The 17,421-nt window shown below is 40.0% G+C and overlaps 1 protein-coding gene across 1 annotated transcript; it reads left to right on the top strand.

The window, feature by feature from the left end:
* The first annotated feature begins 5,903 nt into the window (after positions 1–5,903).
* Positions 5,904–8,443, top strand: LOC149812170 (uncharacterized protein At1g66480-like). The gene is made up of 2 exons (XM_089993555.1): positions 5,904–6,537; positions 8,120–8,443. The coding sequence occupies exons 1-2, from the start codon at positions 5,914–5,916 to the stop codon at positions 8,159–8,161; spliced, it is 666 nt and encodes a 221-aa protein (XP_089849681.1). The 5' UTR covers positions 5,904–5,913; the 3' UTR covers positions 8,162–8,443.
* The last annotated feature ends 8,978 nt before the right edge of the window (positions 8,444–17,421 follow it).

Raw genomic sequence — 17,421 nt, 5'->3', positions numbered from 1 at the left:
CAGAATTATTCTGTCGCCAGGTCTGTCGCTAATTGCGACGGAATAACGAGCACTATATTCCGTCGCCAATCCGCTGGTACTAAATGACGACCACGGCTTGGCGACGGATTTACTTCCGTCGCTATGCCGTCGCTAGATTAATATGAATAGCGACGGATGGTTCCGTCTCTAATCCGTCGCAAACACGAAAAAAAATTATTTGAAAATTAAATACCGAGAACTGTACAATTTATATTTCCTGTACAATTTATATTTCCTGTAAATAAAAAACAAACCACACAAAAAAATTCATATAACAAGAATCTACAACAATTAATCGTTCCACCTTAAAATTAACAAGTTTAATTATTTACAATTCAACAATTACAATTAGGAAACATAAAAAAATAGAACTTCTTCAACACAGTTCTCTAATCATCGCCAAGATTTTGTGCGTCTTCTTGTTCATTGTCTTTATCTGTCCCTTCAGCTCCACTACGTTGATTATCGCTAGCAGCTTACACAAGAAAAGAACAGTCAGTATTGATAAACAAAATATAATGAAATAAATTACACACTATATGTGATTCTATCATGTGCTCATGTGTGATCTAAGGCAATAAAAAAACTCTATATGTGATTCTATCATGCTCATATGTGCTCTAAGGCAGACAAAAAGTTTTATATATATATATATATATGATTCTATCATGCTCATATGTGTGCTAAGGCAGTCAAAAAATTGAATATGTGATTATAGCATGTTCATGTGTGTTCTAAGGCCTCTAGAAAAACTCTATATGTGATTCTACCATGCTCATATGTGCTTTAAGGCAGGCAAAAAACTATATATGTGATTCGATCATGCTCGTATGTGTGCTAAGGCAGTCAAAAAATTGAATATGTGATTATAGCATGCTCATATGTGCTCTAAGGCAGGCAAAGCAAAAAAAATTATATGTGATTCTATCATAAATGATATATGTTCTAAGGCAGTAAAAAAACTCTATATGTGATTTGTGCATGCTCATATGTGTGCTAAGGCAGTTAAAAAACTGAATATGTGATTATAACATGCTCATATGTGTTCTTAGGCAGTCAAAAAACTGAATATGTGATTATAGCATGCTCATATGTGTTCTAATGCAGTCAAAAAAACTTTATATGTGATTCTATCATGCTCATATGTGTTCTTAGGCAGTCAAAAAACTGAATATGTGATTATAACATGCTCATATGTGCTCTAAGGCAGGCAAAAAAATTTACATGTGATTATAGCATGCTCATATGTAGTCTAAGGCAATAAAAAAACTCTATATGTTATTATAGCATGCTCATATGTGCTCTAAGGCAGGCAAAAAACTCTATATGTGATTCTATCATGCTCATATGTGCTCTAAGGCAGGCAAAAAGTTATATATGTGATTCGATTATGCTCATATGTGTTCTAAGGCAGGCAAAAAAACTTTATATGTGATTATAGCATGCTCATATGTGCTCTAAGGCAATAAAAAAACTTTATATGTTATTATAGCATGCTCATATGTGCTCTAAGGCAATAAAAAAACTCTATATGTTATTATAGCATGCTCATATGTGTGCTAAGGCAGTCAAAAAACTAAATATGTGATTATAATATGCTCATATGTGTTCTTAGGCAGTCAAAAAACTGAATATGTGATTATAGCATGCTCATATGTGTTCTAATGCAGTCAAAAAAATTTTATATGTGATTCTATCATGCTCATATGTGTTCTTAGGCAGGCAAAAAAACTTTATATGTGATTATAGCATGCTCATATGTGCTCTAAGGCAATAAAAAAACTCTATATGTTATTATAGCATGCTCATATGTGCTCTAAGGCAGGCAAAAAACTTTATATGTGATTCTATCATGCTCATATGTGCTCTAAGGCAGGCAAAAAGTTATATATGTGATTCGATTATGCTCATATGTGTTCTAAGGCAGGCAAAAAAACTTTATATGTGATTATAGCATGCTCATATGTGCTCTAAGGCAATAAAAAAACTCTATATGTTATTATAGCATGGTCATATGTGCTCTAAGGCAATAAAAAAACTCTATATGTTATTATAGCATGCTCATATGTGTGCTAAGGCAGTCAAAAAACTAAATATGTGATTATAATATGCTCATATGTGTTCTTAGGCAGTCAAAAAACTGAATATGTGATTATAGCATGCTCATATGTGTTCTAATGCAGTCAAAAAATTTTTATATGTGATTCTATCATGCTCATATGTGTTCTTAGGCAGGCAAAAAAACTTTATATGTGATTATAGCATGCTCATATGTGCTCTAAGGCAATAAAAAAACTCTATATGTTATTATAGCATGCTCATATGTGCTCGAAGGCAGTCAAAAAACTGAATATGTGATTATAACATGTTCATATGTGTTCTTAGGCAGGCAAAAACAAATCACATTCACCCGTGCATCAAAATCGTTTTTAAATTCTTCTCCATGAAACATCCAGTTCTGATAATCACTCACAAAACCCTTCCTGTATAGGTGATGTCTAACGCTATGAGGTTCTACAAATCGATTATTCTTACAAATCTTGCAGGGACACCTAATCTGACCTGTAGGATCCACTGTACTGACACTTGCCGTTGCAAATTCAATAAAACTGTCAACACCACCCATATATTCATGCGATAACTCATTGTCCACTATCCTACGGTACATCCATTCACGGTTTGCAGTCATTCTGTCGTATGATGTTACGAATAGTATCCTAACGAATTAAAAGAAAACAATCAGAATGCTACGATGAAGAAAATATCAAATTTATTATGCAATATACTATGTCAAACAATAACAAGAATTTTGATGCATGTATTGATAACTTAATATTTCCATGTGCAAACTATTAAAGACACGATACAATCATTTGAAGCATGCTTTTATTATAAAATTTCACATGAAAGTCAAAATCAAATTGAAAGTAACTACATGCAAGCATGGATACAATTACATCAAACATTGCAATACATCGTAATCATTCATATCAAACAAATGACAAACATGTACCTGCAGCAAACACACTTCAATATCTCACTAACTACTACCATGCTTAGCATGGACTCCGTACTCCAAAAATAAGAACACTTTCATATTCATACATTAAAATCATGCTCAGCATGATCTCCGAACTCCAACAAAGCAACCCTAAATATCAACAACTAAGTGAGTGTGTGAACAATAAAGTGTTACATCTAATAAATTAAATAACATGTGATACGCTTGCATCACTTACTCATTACGGGTATTTACCCGATTTGCATTGTTTTTGTCACTTACTTACCACAGGTGGTTGAGCACGAGCTGGTTCCTTTGAAAAATCTGCACAAAAAAATACAGTTTTAAAAAATAGTCACCACAAAAAAAGGAAGCTGTTCCGGCAAGGGGTCGACTCCCCTGCTGTTCCGGTAGAGGGTTGACCCCCTTACGGAACATAGGGGGTTAACTGACCCCCAGCCTTTCCGCCAGTGAGTCGACCCCCTGCCGGGGTCGACCTGCCGGAAAGGCAGGGGGGTCGACCCCCTGCCGAAAACGCAAGGGGTTAACCCCCTGCCTGTTCTGACATGGGGTTAACCCCCTGCCGGAAAGACAACGGTGGTCGACCCCCTGCCGGAATGGCAGGGGGTCGATCCCCTGCCGAAAACGCAAGGGGTTAACCCCCTGCCTGTTCCGGCATGGGGTTAACCCCCTGCCGGAAAGGCAGGGGGTCGACCCCCCATGCCGGAAACGCAGGGGTTAAACCACCTGCGTTTTCGGCAGGGGGTCGACCCCCCCTGCCGGAAACGCAGGGGGTTAAACCCCCTGCCTTTTCGGCAGGGGGTCAACCCCCCATGTCGGAAACGCAGGGGTTAAACCCCTGCGTTTCTAGAACGACAGGGGGTTAAACCCCCTGCCTTTCCGGCAGGGGGTTGACCCCCCATGCCGGAAAGGCAGGGGGTTTAACCCCTGCTTGAAACGCGTAGGGAGGGCGGGCGAACCTGTCTCCGGCGGGGAATGTGTCGGTCGGCGGGGCGACGGCTCGGGCGGAACGCAGGGCGACAGACGGCGGGCGGCGGAGGAAGGCGTCGGGCTGCGTAGGGAGGGCGGGAGAGAGGAAACAGGAAAAGAGGGAAAAGGGTTCTGATCAGATTTACGCAAAAATTAGCGACGGAATTATTCTGTCGCTAAGCCAGCGTAAATATATACAACTCCTTAGCGACGAAATATGTCCGTCGCTAACGGCATCGCTAAGTATCGACGGAAAAATGCCGTCGCCCAATTCGTCGCTAACCGCAGCGTGTTGTTGCGACAAAAATGGTCTGTCGCTAAGCCGTCGCTACGTTGCGACGGTTTAGCGACGGACCATTTTCCATCGCTACATCTGTGAATATCACGAAACTTAGCGACGGGTTAGTGACGCTCGCTAAGCCGTCGCTAATTGGCGACGGAAAAATGTCGTCGCTACTATCCGTTGCTAATTGACATTTTTCTTGTAGTGATAGCGATTTACGAAAATCGCATAGCGATTTGCCATTGATTTGGCGGAGAGGTGGGTCTTGTCGGAGAGCATGGCACCGGAGGTCGAGATGAGTGCCAGAACCCGACGAATGTCCAGCAAGACCTGAGGATGCGAACGCCCGTGTTGAGCAGCGCCAGGGTAGCCTGGAAGGCATAGCCCTGATCGAACGTATTGCCGACGTAGGGTACATGGATTATACTTTGAAAGTCTCTGTTGTAGGTGTACTGAAGAAAGATTTTGTTGTAGGTGTCCCTTGAAGGCGGCGGAGGGGCCACCACAGTCGGTTGCCCGTTGAACGAAGGCAGCATTCCAGCCATTGCTAGCAGAAAGAAGATGATGATCACCATCAGATCGTCGACTATTTGCCTCTCTTAATTTCTTCTCTAGAGAGTTTAAGGGTTTTACAGTGTTTCACGGAGAAGAAAGAAGAAGATGACGACGAAAAGTTCAAATAGAAAAGAAAGAGAGAGCACTTAAGGTTCATTTCGCTGTTTAGACTTTGAAGAGTCAACATCATCCTCGACTTTCTGGATGGAAGGCATTTTTGTCCTTTTTTTGAACGGTTGTTTCTTTTTTCTTTAATGAAGAACATTTTTATCATTTTCTCGAACTATCATTTCATGGCAAGAATAGCAAGAAAGGGTACTTAAGTCTTTACAATCACACCAAACTCCAATGTGAAGTAATGCCAGCATACACATGAATACGAGCCACATGTGGCGCTCATTCAAACCCCAAACACGAGATATGTGATTCAGTGCATCATCGAGGGAGAACATACACCACTCTCCCCAATAGAATGGAGGGTATTAGGTGCGGCGACACATTGCACTTGCCCCCATGTGATTGCACCTGATCCTGTTTCGTTCAGACCATACCCATCCCTCCTAATTTTCCTTAACCCTTGAGGCATTTTCATCATCGACCCATCATCACAGGGATAACTCCAATTCCACCCTCGTGTCGTGTCATATGTTATACTGTTCTTACAAAAAATCACAGAATTATGACATGTATCGTGTCCTTTTGTGCGTGTCCTTGTGACAGCCTCCGAAGTCTCCCTTTAAGTTTATCAAGCAGCGGCCAACGGCCCAACCGGCCCCGCCAACAATCCCTTCCGAAACCCCTAATACCAGCAAGAAAGGGACTCTCTCTAACGCCAAACGTAAAATGGGGAAGGGAGAGGGGTGAGTAAGAAAAGGTAGACAAAATCAACCCAAACTTGGCCTCCCTTTTTTGACCCTCCCATCTCCTGCCTTCTTCTTCCTCCCACCCACGTCCTTATCTCTCACCGAGACCCTCGCCCTCCCTCCCTCCCTAGCTCTTCCCCTTCATCTTATATCACCATTAACCACTCACCCACAAATCCCAAAGGGAGGTCTAGAGAGAGATGGGGAACGCCATCATGTTGGGTGGGAAGAGGCGCGTCCGGTTGATGAAGATCGATGGGGAGACGCTGAAGATGAAGGCGCCGGTGAGGGTGAGGGACGTGGTGCAGCAGCACCCCAACCACGTGGTGATGGACTCGGAGTTGGTGAGGGCGCTGGGTGCGAAGGCGAAGCCGTTGCGGGACGACCATGAGCTGAAGGGAGGCAAGAAGCTCTACTTCCTGGTGGAGCTGCCCAACCTCCCGGAGGAGAGGGTGCCGCGGAGGGTGCGGTCGGGCATCCAGATGGGCGCCAAGGAGAGGCTCGACAGCCTCATGCTCGCCAAGCGCTCCGCCTCCGACCTCACCTTCGTCAAGACTGGTGGTGGTTGTGGAGAAATGGGTGAGGAAGGGATGATGAGGGTGAAGATGAGGCTGCCCAAGTCGCAGGTGGCCAAGCTCGTCGAGGCCAGCGCCGACGGGGCCGAGGCAGCCGAGAAGATCATCGACATGTGCCTCAAGAAGGAGAACCCCGCTGCTGCGGCGGCGGCGATGGTGGAGGAGGGAAGCAAGAGCGGGAATCTCGTCCCGTGGAAGCCTGATCTCGGGAGCATCCAGGAGGGTGCCTGCGCCAAGACCACCCGTCCGGTACGAAACTCTGCTTCCTTCTTCTTACTCTTCCTCTTCTTCACCATCTCTCTTCTTCTTCTTCCTCTCTCTCTCTCTCTTTCTCTCTCTCACTCTCTCTCTCTCTCTCTCTCACACACACACACACACATATCGGAATTTTGTTTTTAAAATGTGAAATTGGCGTTATATTTGTATTTTGGTGTTGTGGCTGCCAGGGTTTCAGTTTTTTGCTTTTGAGAGAAAGAAAAATGAATTGCTATTAAGAAACTCTGGAGTTTCATTTAGACTAAACTGTGAATTTTACTTTTTTCCTTTCAATTTACTTCACCATCTCTATCAGGGTTTTGTTTTTGAAATGTGAATTTCACGTTATATTTATACTTTTGTGTGGTGACCGCGGGGGTTTCATTTTTTGTTTTTGAGAGAAGGAAAATGAATCGCTATTAAGAAACTCAGCGGTTTCCTTTTGATTAAACACTGAATTTTACATTTTTTTTTCCTTTCAGTATACGTTGTTTTATGAGGTACAAGCTTGCCTGTTTCTACCTTTTGAGTTTTGTTAAACATCTCAGCTTCATGTGTTTTTATCTCTTTTATTATTCTTGATGGGCGTTTTCGTAACTTCTTCATTTGATCGTGCACGAATTTCCAAACGTTAGAGCTTGGACCTTATTTTAATGTGCAACTTTTCTTTTTTAAAAGGCAAGCTGGGGTTAGGCAGACCCCCTACCCATGTGGCGGTGGGATTCGAACCTGGGCCTTCGGCTTGGAACCCGCTTACCACATGGGATACCACCTCGGTGATGATATTTTAATATTTCCATTAAAGGGTTTGACCAGAAAGGTAGTGAACGCCTTTACTTCTCCAGCCTAAAAAGTAAAACCGGGTGAAACTAGATCGCGTACTTCGATCTAACTTTTGTGTTCAGCCAAATACAGTCAGCCGTTCATCTTTAGATCGGATGGAAATAAAATGCACGTTCTTGTGAAAAAATTATAAAACCACGCTTAACTTTTGGTCTATTTACATACACACATCTAACTTTTGAAGTTTTACAAATAAACTGCTTTGTTAACTAGGCTTGTATTTGTAATATTTCAAAAGTTAGGTTCTGTTTGAAAATAGGCCAAAAACTAGCATATTTTTGTACTGAGATGCACCCGTATGATTATACGAGACTATTAAACCAAAAAAAAAAAGAGGTGGTTGGCCATGATTGATCCTTGAGATTGACGGCTGTCTGTTAACAGAGCTTGTTCGATGGTGGGCCGTATAGATCAATTATTGATGTGGGACATTGATCCAAACCTAGGCTGATAATGTGGTAGGGAGGTGTATCAAATGATCCTTTTGAAACCAGGCAGTTGGATGTTTGGCAAGCCAACCCTGACCCAGCACACTTGCCAGAACATTTTAATTAATGGTGGGTCGGGGTTAGATGGATGCCCTCTGAAAAATACATTTGTATTACATCATTTCTCAGTTTATCCTAATTGTTTTATACACTTGTCATTGTTCTTATCTTTAGGGATTTAGTTAATAAATTGAAGCTTGATTGCTTTCACTCACTCATAGTGTGCTGCATTTCTTTATGTGCAGAAGAAGGGGGTGCGTTTCCAACCAATGCAAGAAGTTATGTAGACGACGACAGCTTGCTTTGGTGGAGGAATTGAGCCATGCAGTGCAGGCGAGCCAAGTGCAGCCTGACTCGAGCTTTGTATAGAACCCGAGGTGGAAACCGCAATAGACATATATAATTAGATTGCTTATAATTAAAGAAGATAGGCTTAGGCATGCCAAGTAACCAAACGAGTAATTTCATCCACTTTGCAGTTCTTTAAGAACTATATGTGCTCACATGTAGAGCTCAATGTGATTTTGCTTCAATATAAACTGCCTGATCAATAATCTTAATTTTCAGAATTTATATGTTTCTGTGTTTATATATATAGAGAGAGTGCAGGTGCTTGCTATATGTGATTGATGGTTTATTTGCTCTTTAGGTTTGTTTGTTTTTTGCAATTTTGACCCCATAAATGTGTTGGGCATGATTGATTTATGAAGAATCCACACCTGGATTATGTGTTTTCCATGAAAAAATGATATTTGGAGCCTCAAAATTTTACAAAGATTTTGGACTGTTTATTTTTCAAACCTTATAAAAACCCACCCATGTATCAGACTCGAACACTTCAAGAGCTGATCCCTATAAAATCAAGTACATAGATCACATCCATGCAGTCAAAATTTAAAAAACAAAAACAAAAAAGAAAACTTGGAAAACCCATGTTCTATTCTATATATAAACGTTCAACACCTCTCTCTCTCTCTCTCTCTCTCTCTCTCTCTCTCTCTCTCTCTCTATATATATATATATATATATATATATATATATATATATATATATATATATATATATATATATATATGTTTACCAACCAAATATGTTTAATGATATAAACCAAGATTTTCATCGGTTTATTATTTTTTTCCAAAATTTCACGATTTGGATGTAATCTATGTGCGTAGTTTTTATAAAAACAGACTCTTGGATCATCCAATAACAATATATAAGATCCTTTAAAGGTTAAAAATCAATAACTTAAAATTTTCATAAATATTCAAGCATAAAAAATCACATTTCTTGATATGCCGATTCCTGCCAAATGAACCATGCCGAATGCATATGTGAAAAAAAACTATGAAAATCTCAATTCATACCAGCAAAGTACATGTTTAGTTGGTAAACATATTCTAGTTTCTCTCACCATATATAGATAGATAGATAGATAGATAGATAGATAGATAGATAGATAGATATATATATATAGAGAGAGAGAGAGCAGGTCTTACAATTTTATACCAAGTTAAAGAAAAAGTTCCTATTCTAACAAAATTACAAGCACATCGTCACATGGTTTTCATATTATAATGACAGGTTATCCAGTACAAACACCTACTGTAAGGTCTCATCCAAAGTACAAACAGCACAATTACACGACCGATTTGCCCATACTGCCAAGTTGAGGCAGCTGTAGCCCTCTTGCCTCTTCTCCTTGCTGATCAAGCCCACCAATCTGTGGACCTCATTCGATTCAAGTCAACCCGTGTTTGGACCTCATCTGCTGTATTCTCTGAAATATTCAAACTACAGTCTGCAGAGATTTGATGTTAACTGTTCAACCATGCCTTTTGAAAACAAGTCCATTTCTTATTTTATCAATTAAAAAAAAATGAAAAAGAAGAGTGATGTGACTCCATGGGCAATTAGGTGTATTATGGGAGTTAGTAAACTAATGTCTCGGTTTCTCTTCTTTTATGTTTCTCAATGCAAATTCATTCCCTTCTTTTACAAAGTTTTGCATGCAAACTATTAGGTTCATCAACATAATTTCTTCTCCCTTTAAATTTAATAAATAAAATATTTTCTGTCTTTTATGGATTCAAATAGAAAAGCTACTGATAAACCTAGAGTTGACAAGGGCACTCCCCCCTATCTAATTCATCGAAAGGGAACCTAGACTTGATAAGAGTTAATTTCCGACCTGATTGTAGGTCGTTTTGCACAGGTGGGGACCAGTACTTCCTGGATATATTGATGGATTGAATCGAAAAAAGAAATATATACCAAGAACAAAAATATCAAGTGGTTCAGCAAAAATTACTTACCTTCGCTACTGCAAAATTATAGAACTAACCTAAAAAAAATTCCTTACAGCGAAGCTGAAACTGCAAAAATTAAGAATTTATATTCAGGTAGGAAACAAGCTTCACAGTCCTTGGTAGACAAAACCAAATCTCAATTTTATATTATATATGATTTAACAAATTTCATTTATTAAGTTGCAATGGAATTTTTTTTCAGCAAAATTGGCCTCACCTTTTAATGTTACATGCAAGTTTTACTTGATTTGAATCCAAAAATGTGTTTGTCGTTGGTTGTTTTAGTAGGAAAAAAACAATGCTTTGGATCTAATTGTTTCCAATAAAAACTTGACTTTTTTTATTATAAGTTTTAGATGTTCTATAAAAAAAAGTTTCAGATAAAACTTGAACATTTTATTTTTATTTCTGATATAAATATGCATAAACATAAAAAATTATAATTTAATGCATTATTTCCTGAGAAAAAAGTAAATCACATTTGTATGGTCTGATTTGCAAACTATGCGTCAAAACATTAGAAACTAAAATTGTTCATCCATTTGTCTGCACCATTAGGGGGGTTGAATGATCCAAAGGCGAGAAAAAAAAAAGGAATGGTGGAAAGATGCAATTGTAAGAATATCGTAGGTACTGGTAATTGTGCTTCCTTGGAGTAACTAGATATACGTAGGTATTGTGTCATCGTAGCGTCATTAATAGTCCACATTATCTTTAATGAACGAGAATGGGGGTTGGAGAAGTCATTAATGTTTCAAAACGTGCAAAAGCCAAGCTGCAAACTCCATTTCATGGATTCCCTGCTAATAATTGCCCACCAACTCTCTTTACTGCATTAATCTTGTTTAAAATTGGCCAAATTGTTAAAAATTTATTGAACAATTATTTGGTGCCACATTTGTAGATCTTCATGGTATGCACTCCACAAACTCCCAATTCATACAGCTGAGTCACTTTCATGGGGGTCACCCATGTGTACCTTAGGCCCCAGGGGCAGGGGGTCCTAGCCTCAGAGTTTTATGCTGGGTATGGCAGGCTGAGTCAGTGTGATCATGTCTTCGTGCCGGGTGCGGTTTTTTCGGGTTATAAATTCAAAAAAAGAGTCTCATTACCAAAATAAGATCCTCCATGCATTCTAGTTAGAGTGATTCTTAGAAAGATGGTTTGAGACACCCAATCGTAAACTTTTAAAGTCTATAGGAGACAAAATGATGCAACAAAGTCAAGCAAGAGTATGAACCAAAAGATTTATTTTCCCCATTTTCTCAAATTAATAAAGGGATGCATATATTGATTGTGTTTCTAAATTTATAACCCAAAGAAATCGCACCCGACACAAAGACCTGGTCGCCCTGGCTCAGCGCGCAGTCATACCTACTGTCGTCGTGCCGACCCGGGACGCATATCTTGGTTGTTGGTAGAGAAGAATCTGTTTTTTTTTGTTATTCATTAGGAGCATCTTATGCAGAAGACAAAACTGACTGAACCAAGAATTATAACACACACACACACACACACACACTCTGATATAATAAACAATGGTTATTCCCTCTGCTCCCCCTTGATTTTCAAACTTTGAATTGGCAAGTTCAGTCAGAACCACATGCAAATTCGGTGTGCCACCAGAAATCTGTAGAGATACTCGCCAAAATAAATTTTTTATTCCAGCTAATGGACGTGAATTAAAGTCATGTTCTATGGAGTGGATTCAGGAAGAAATAAGAAACCTGTAAGACTTTTGCATCACAGTTGACAATGAGACTAGCACTACTTATTCAAAACAACCTTTTGAAAATTTTCTTGGGTAGCTTTTGAATCACAGTCGATTAGGATTCAGGTTGGATGTGGGACTGAATCCGAACCGTTCAATTAGTCGGATTTGGTAGCCAAAGTTGGATTGAATTAATAATCAGATCCAGAATATTGAAGTTTCCAAATCCGAGTTAGAGTTCGGACAGAATCCGATTCTGAATACGTAAATTTTGGATTTTAGGGTAGTCAGAGCCCAATTCTTTTGTTGATGCCCATGCAAATCTGAATCCGATTATGCTAGATCTGATAATGCATAGATCTGACCCGAATCCGACTTGTTTATGCTTACTATGTGATCCATATTGCAGTTACACTAATGTAGGCGAGATGAGGAGAAGATAGAAAAAAAGGATGTTGAGAAATAACGGTAGAACAGGAACAGCCAAATTAAGTCGCAACCCTTTGCCTTAAACGTCCTAACCTTTTTCTTTTTATGTTTTACTAACTGGTATCAAGTCGTCAAATGATCACTGATCATATTTCTATTGATGGTCGTAGTCTTTGTTTGGCCATGTTGTCAAAAGGGCACTAACTATTTAAGACTTATAACCTGGAATTCTATATTAACTCATCATCTAAGTTGGGACTTCTACCAGTGTGGGGGCATGAACAACACTAACCAGTTGTTTTAAACAAGACCCAAGTCAGCAATTTGTCCAAACAACATTCTGCTAGCTAGCTTGGTCCAAGTCAAGGTTTGACACAGGGCTCAAAGTAAATATACATAAAACCCAGTATTCTTTAGAGCCTTGGGTTTGACATTGACATTGACCTTGACCAAAGTGAACTGAACCAAGTTGTGTGGAGCATTGGCAGAAATATGAGACTTAACCTAAATAATTTAGCCTTCCCAATATTGGAGGCAGAGGTGAAGACTCTCACGAGGAGAGGACGTGTGAGAGTCTATCCTTGGACCACACCCGAATGACTGTGGAGCTGGTTCGAGGTCTTATCAACTCGGTATGTATCTTTCGTGACCCGTCAAGATACCTTTCCCTGCCTTCGCAAAAAGAATCTCCATGACTGGATGTACAAAGTAAAACAATATTATGTCAACCAATCAATACCCCACGAAAATAGGCTAAGATGCGTTGTGGCTCACCTTGAAAGTGAAGCCCTAAAGTGGTACCGATGGTGTAAGAAATGCTATGAGACACTACTTGGCATGAGTTTGAGAGAGAAATATTGAAAAGATTCAAACCCTCTCCCTATGTTAATCATAACGGAGAGATAACAAATTTGAAGTAAAAAGGGTTCATCCAAGAGTATCAAGTGGAATTCGAGGAATTTAGTACCATGTATTGAGATTGGTTTGAACTTGCTTTGGTAAACGCATTCATGGGAGGATTACAAGAAGAAATTAAGGTTGAGCTCATGGATCTTAATCCTCACACCCTAGAGTAGTGTTTTGTAAAGGCTTGAGTTATGAAAAATCATATGAAAAAGACCATGTATGTAAAAAAACCTAGTCGACCCCTCAATAGGTCGGGAACTCACACCCCAAGCAAAGAAGATGGTGCCAAGGACATAGAAAGGCCCAAATGGCAGATAGACACAACAAGGGGTTGTGCTAAAACTGCGATGAGAAGTGGACTCCAAGGTAAAAGTGTAAGGCCTTTAAGTTGTTCATCGTGTGTGAAAGCGAGGATGAAAATGAAGATGAGCAAAATCATACCATGGGACAAATGGATGATAAAATAGAACAAGGACATGGAATCTCTTACCATGCCCTTGCTGGTGTGTTTGTTCTAAATTCCATAAGGGTGAAGGGGTATATGCATCAGCATCAAGTGTACTTGTCGACTAGATCGACACACAACTTTGTGCGAAAAGATCTATTGTCAATCCTTGGATGCCATGTAAAAGAGCAATCCTTCTTTGATGTGATGGTTGGGGATGAAAGCCACCTCAAGTATATGAGTGTGTGTCTCGAAGTGGATTTGGGTCTCCAAAGATCCAAATTCAAGGTAGATCACTATGTGCTGACCATGATAGGCACCAACATGGTGCTTGAGATAAGTTGGCTCTGATCTGTAGGAAGGGTCAAGTAGAATTTATGTAAAATGGAGATGAGCTTTGAAAATGACGAGAATGTCATATGCCTCAAAGCCCATAGTCTTAAGGGTGGAGACAAGATAGGCTCAAAGGAGGCTCTCAAAATCTATAGAGCCACTCAAGATGCCTTGCTTGACATGATCCATGAGAAGGAGAAAATGGGGGGCGACAAAGTGGAACAGGTCCATCTCGAAACGAAGGAGGTTCTTGCTGAATTCGAGGATCTATTCACAAACTAACATCCCTACCTCCTCTAAGGTCCCATGGCCACCATATCACCCTTATTTTGGGTGTTGGATTTGTGAGTGTCAGGTCATATCAGTATGCACATTCCCAAAAAGATGATATCAAAAGACTTATTCGGGAGATACTTGATAGAGGAGTGATCAGGCCAAGTTAGAGTCCTACTCTTAGCTGGTGTTGTTGATGCAAAAGAAGGATAACACATGGTGCTTCTATGCTAAATTATAGAGTTCTAAATGTTGTAACCTTACAAGATAAACACTCAATTCTGGTTGTAAACGAGCTATTGAATGAGTTGCACGAGGCTTGAGTTTTTACCAAGATCAGCCTTTGAGCCAGATATCACCAAATTCGAATGACAGATGAGGATATCCCAAATATGGCATTTAGGACTCATGGGGGTCAGTTTGAGTTCCTAGTGATGCCCTTTAGACTAAAGAATGCCCTAGCCACCATCCAAAGAATTATGAATGATGTGTTTCGGCCTATGCTTCATGAGTTCGTCCTCCTATTTTTTGATGTCATCATCTTCTATAGACAAATGTAGGAGGATCATCTGGAGCATGTAAGGGTAGACCTACGTACCCTAAAGAAACACAAATTCATGGCCAAAAGATCCAAGTGTAGCTTTTGACATCCTCAAGTGTCCTACATTTACCATATTATGGACGAACAAAGAGTTAGTGCAGATTCTGAGAAAATCGAGGCCATGCTATCTTAACCTAAGTCTGCATCCATCAAAGCCTTGAGAGGATTTCTTGGGCTCACGAGGTATTACCAAAGGTTCGTGGAGAATTATGAAGTCATTATTTCCCCCTTAACAACCATGTTAAAGAAAAATTCTTTCACTTGGTTAAAAGGAGCCACACTCTCTTTTGAAAAGCTCAAGCAAGTCATGTGTGAGGCCCCATACTAGACCTGCCTGAGTTTCCAACAAGTTCATGGTGGTGATTGATGCGTGTGATATTGAAACAAAGTCGTACTGATGCAAGAGTCTTGCCAACCGTGTTAAAGACCTATTAATGTACGGGAAGGAAATATTCACCATCATAATGAAACTTGAGAAATGAAGGCCCTACTTACTTGGGAGGCACTTTATGGCCCACATTGACCATAAGAACCTTAAGTACCTTATGAAACAACATGTTTCCTTGCAGCAAAAGTGGGTTGCCAAGATGACGAGATACAATTTCAAACTCTAGTACAAGAAAGGCTCAAAGAATTGTGTCGCCAATGCCCTATCCTGTCTTCGATGAATGGAAGAAGTACAAATCAACATTCTCAATATGAAAGCTTGTGAAGATGAAGAAGCACAAACTAAGAAGTTAAGCTACCATGACGAACTCTTGCCTAGTGGACTAGGCAATTCTCAAGGGGGAGGAGATATTACATATCTAATTTTGAAATATTTAAATTTGAACTGGGCTTAATGGAGGACTGAATTGAGTTAGAGCCTGAGGGAGGTAGTGCTTGGGGTTTGGCAACGTGGCTCGGTAAGGCTGAGGTAGCGGTCAGGTTTGGTGGTGGTCTAGCTCAAACTGAGCATGGCTCTGTATTGGGCTAGGCTGGGGTGGGTAAGCCAAGGTTAGGAGGTAGCTAAAAAGGGTAGCACCACTATTTTGGTGGTGGAATAGGGCTAAGAGGGAAAGGGTTTAGTGGTTGCAAGTAATGTAGCCACCAAATATGGGAGAGAGAAGGTGAGAAAGAGAGAAGAAAGTGAGAAGAAGAGGGAGAACCATATGGACTGTGGAAGAGCGGATAGAGGTGGTGGTTTCACCCCACAGTGAAACAAGGGAAGATGGAGTTAGAGAGGAGAGGTAGGAAGGGGGAGATGGGAGAAATGGAATAAGGGGGGCTTATATAGGCTTGGGGAGGGGCTGTGGTGTTGCCAAATGGCAACACCCAACCTTCTACGCCTAGGCCAAGTATAACATTATGTTACACTTGGTGAGTCTCTTAAAAACAAAAGGCTCAAAACAGTGGACACATTTTGCTTAGGTTAAAATGAGTCTTGGGTTGGATCTAGTGTGATCCAACCCAAGGTTAGAGGCCCAACAACATATCCAACTTTGTGGAGGAAGAACATGTGAGGCTACAAAATCGTCATTGGTGGCATGTGGCATGTGGCATAAACTCCAAGCCGATGTCTTCGCCGTCCTCGTGCCAATCTTGAAATTTGGAGAGAAATAGTATAAGGTAATCCTTCGTCTGATCCTTTATGGAATGTGACAGAATTTTGCTAACTACGTGAGGGTGATTTGGTGGTTATTGAACAAATTTAAACTATCAAACGACTTAGCTCGTCATTTGATGCTCAACTTCATTCATGTTGTGAAACCAAATGTCCTTCTTCGCGATGTTCTTCGTCCCTACAACTACATTGGTATTCTTCTGCTCCTTCAATGTGCCTTCATATGGGCACCCGTTTACCTACATTTTCTTTATGGTTTAATAAAAAAATATATAAAAAATATTAACAACAATATTTATATTTACCCTAGTTAGCCTGCAAAGCGATGCAGTGCATTCAGCATGTGACATACGAGGACCCACCAATCTTCGATCACGACTCTCTTCGTTATATGACCAACCCTATATTGTAGCACATGAAAATTCATGGGCAACATCATACATTTAGGACTTTTTAGTGGATATGTGGTCTCATATCTAATTCTGCATAACAATGATTAACAAAGATTAATACACAGTATGTATCTATATATCAAAATTTTAAGATTAATACACAATATGTAAGTATAGCATATGAATATAAATCAAAAGGTTAGGTGATCCCGACAATGGTTTTTCCCGACATAGCTTTTTCTTTCACTCTTCGTACTATTCAAACTTGCATATAGGTGTGCAAATGAGGCTACACCCTATGTATACTGATCGATGTGATCCTACTCTATGAATAATTTGATGTATAATACATGGATTCACTTTCCATCAATGTCGATAAATAAGCATGAGCAAAAGAAATATAGCAAAAATACCTTCACTGACATGTCCACCCTACTACTGCCCTTCCCTTCAATGCACAGTAGTTTTTTCTTTATCTTCCTCTCCCTATTGGGGTCATAGTAGTTCCTAAGCCATGAAAATATGATCCTTTTGCCTTCAAATGC

The sequence above is a fragment of the Nuphar pumila genome, chromosome 17 (assembly GCF_984573655.1).
Source record: "Nuphar pumila chromosome 17, dmNupPumi1.hap1.1, whole genome shotgun sequence".
NCBI classification, from domain to species: Eukaryota; Viridiplantae; Streptophyta; class Magnoliopsida; order Nymphaeales; family Nymphaeaceae; genus Nuphar; species Nuphar pumila.
The sequence above is the reverse complement of the archived record's forward strand: the minus strand, read 5'-3'. Positions and strand labels throughout refer to the sequence as shown.

Bases quoted from the DNA above. Each gene is read 5' to 3' on its own strand.
- LOC149812170 (XM_089993555.1), top strand. From the start codon at position 5,914: ATGGGGAACGCCATCATGTTGGGTGGGAAGAGGCGCGTCCGGTTGATG. The intron at 6,538-8,119 runs GTACGAAACTCT...CTTTATGTGCAG, and splicing joins GCGCCAAGACCACCCGTCCG to AAGAAGGGGGTGCGTTTCCA.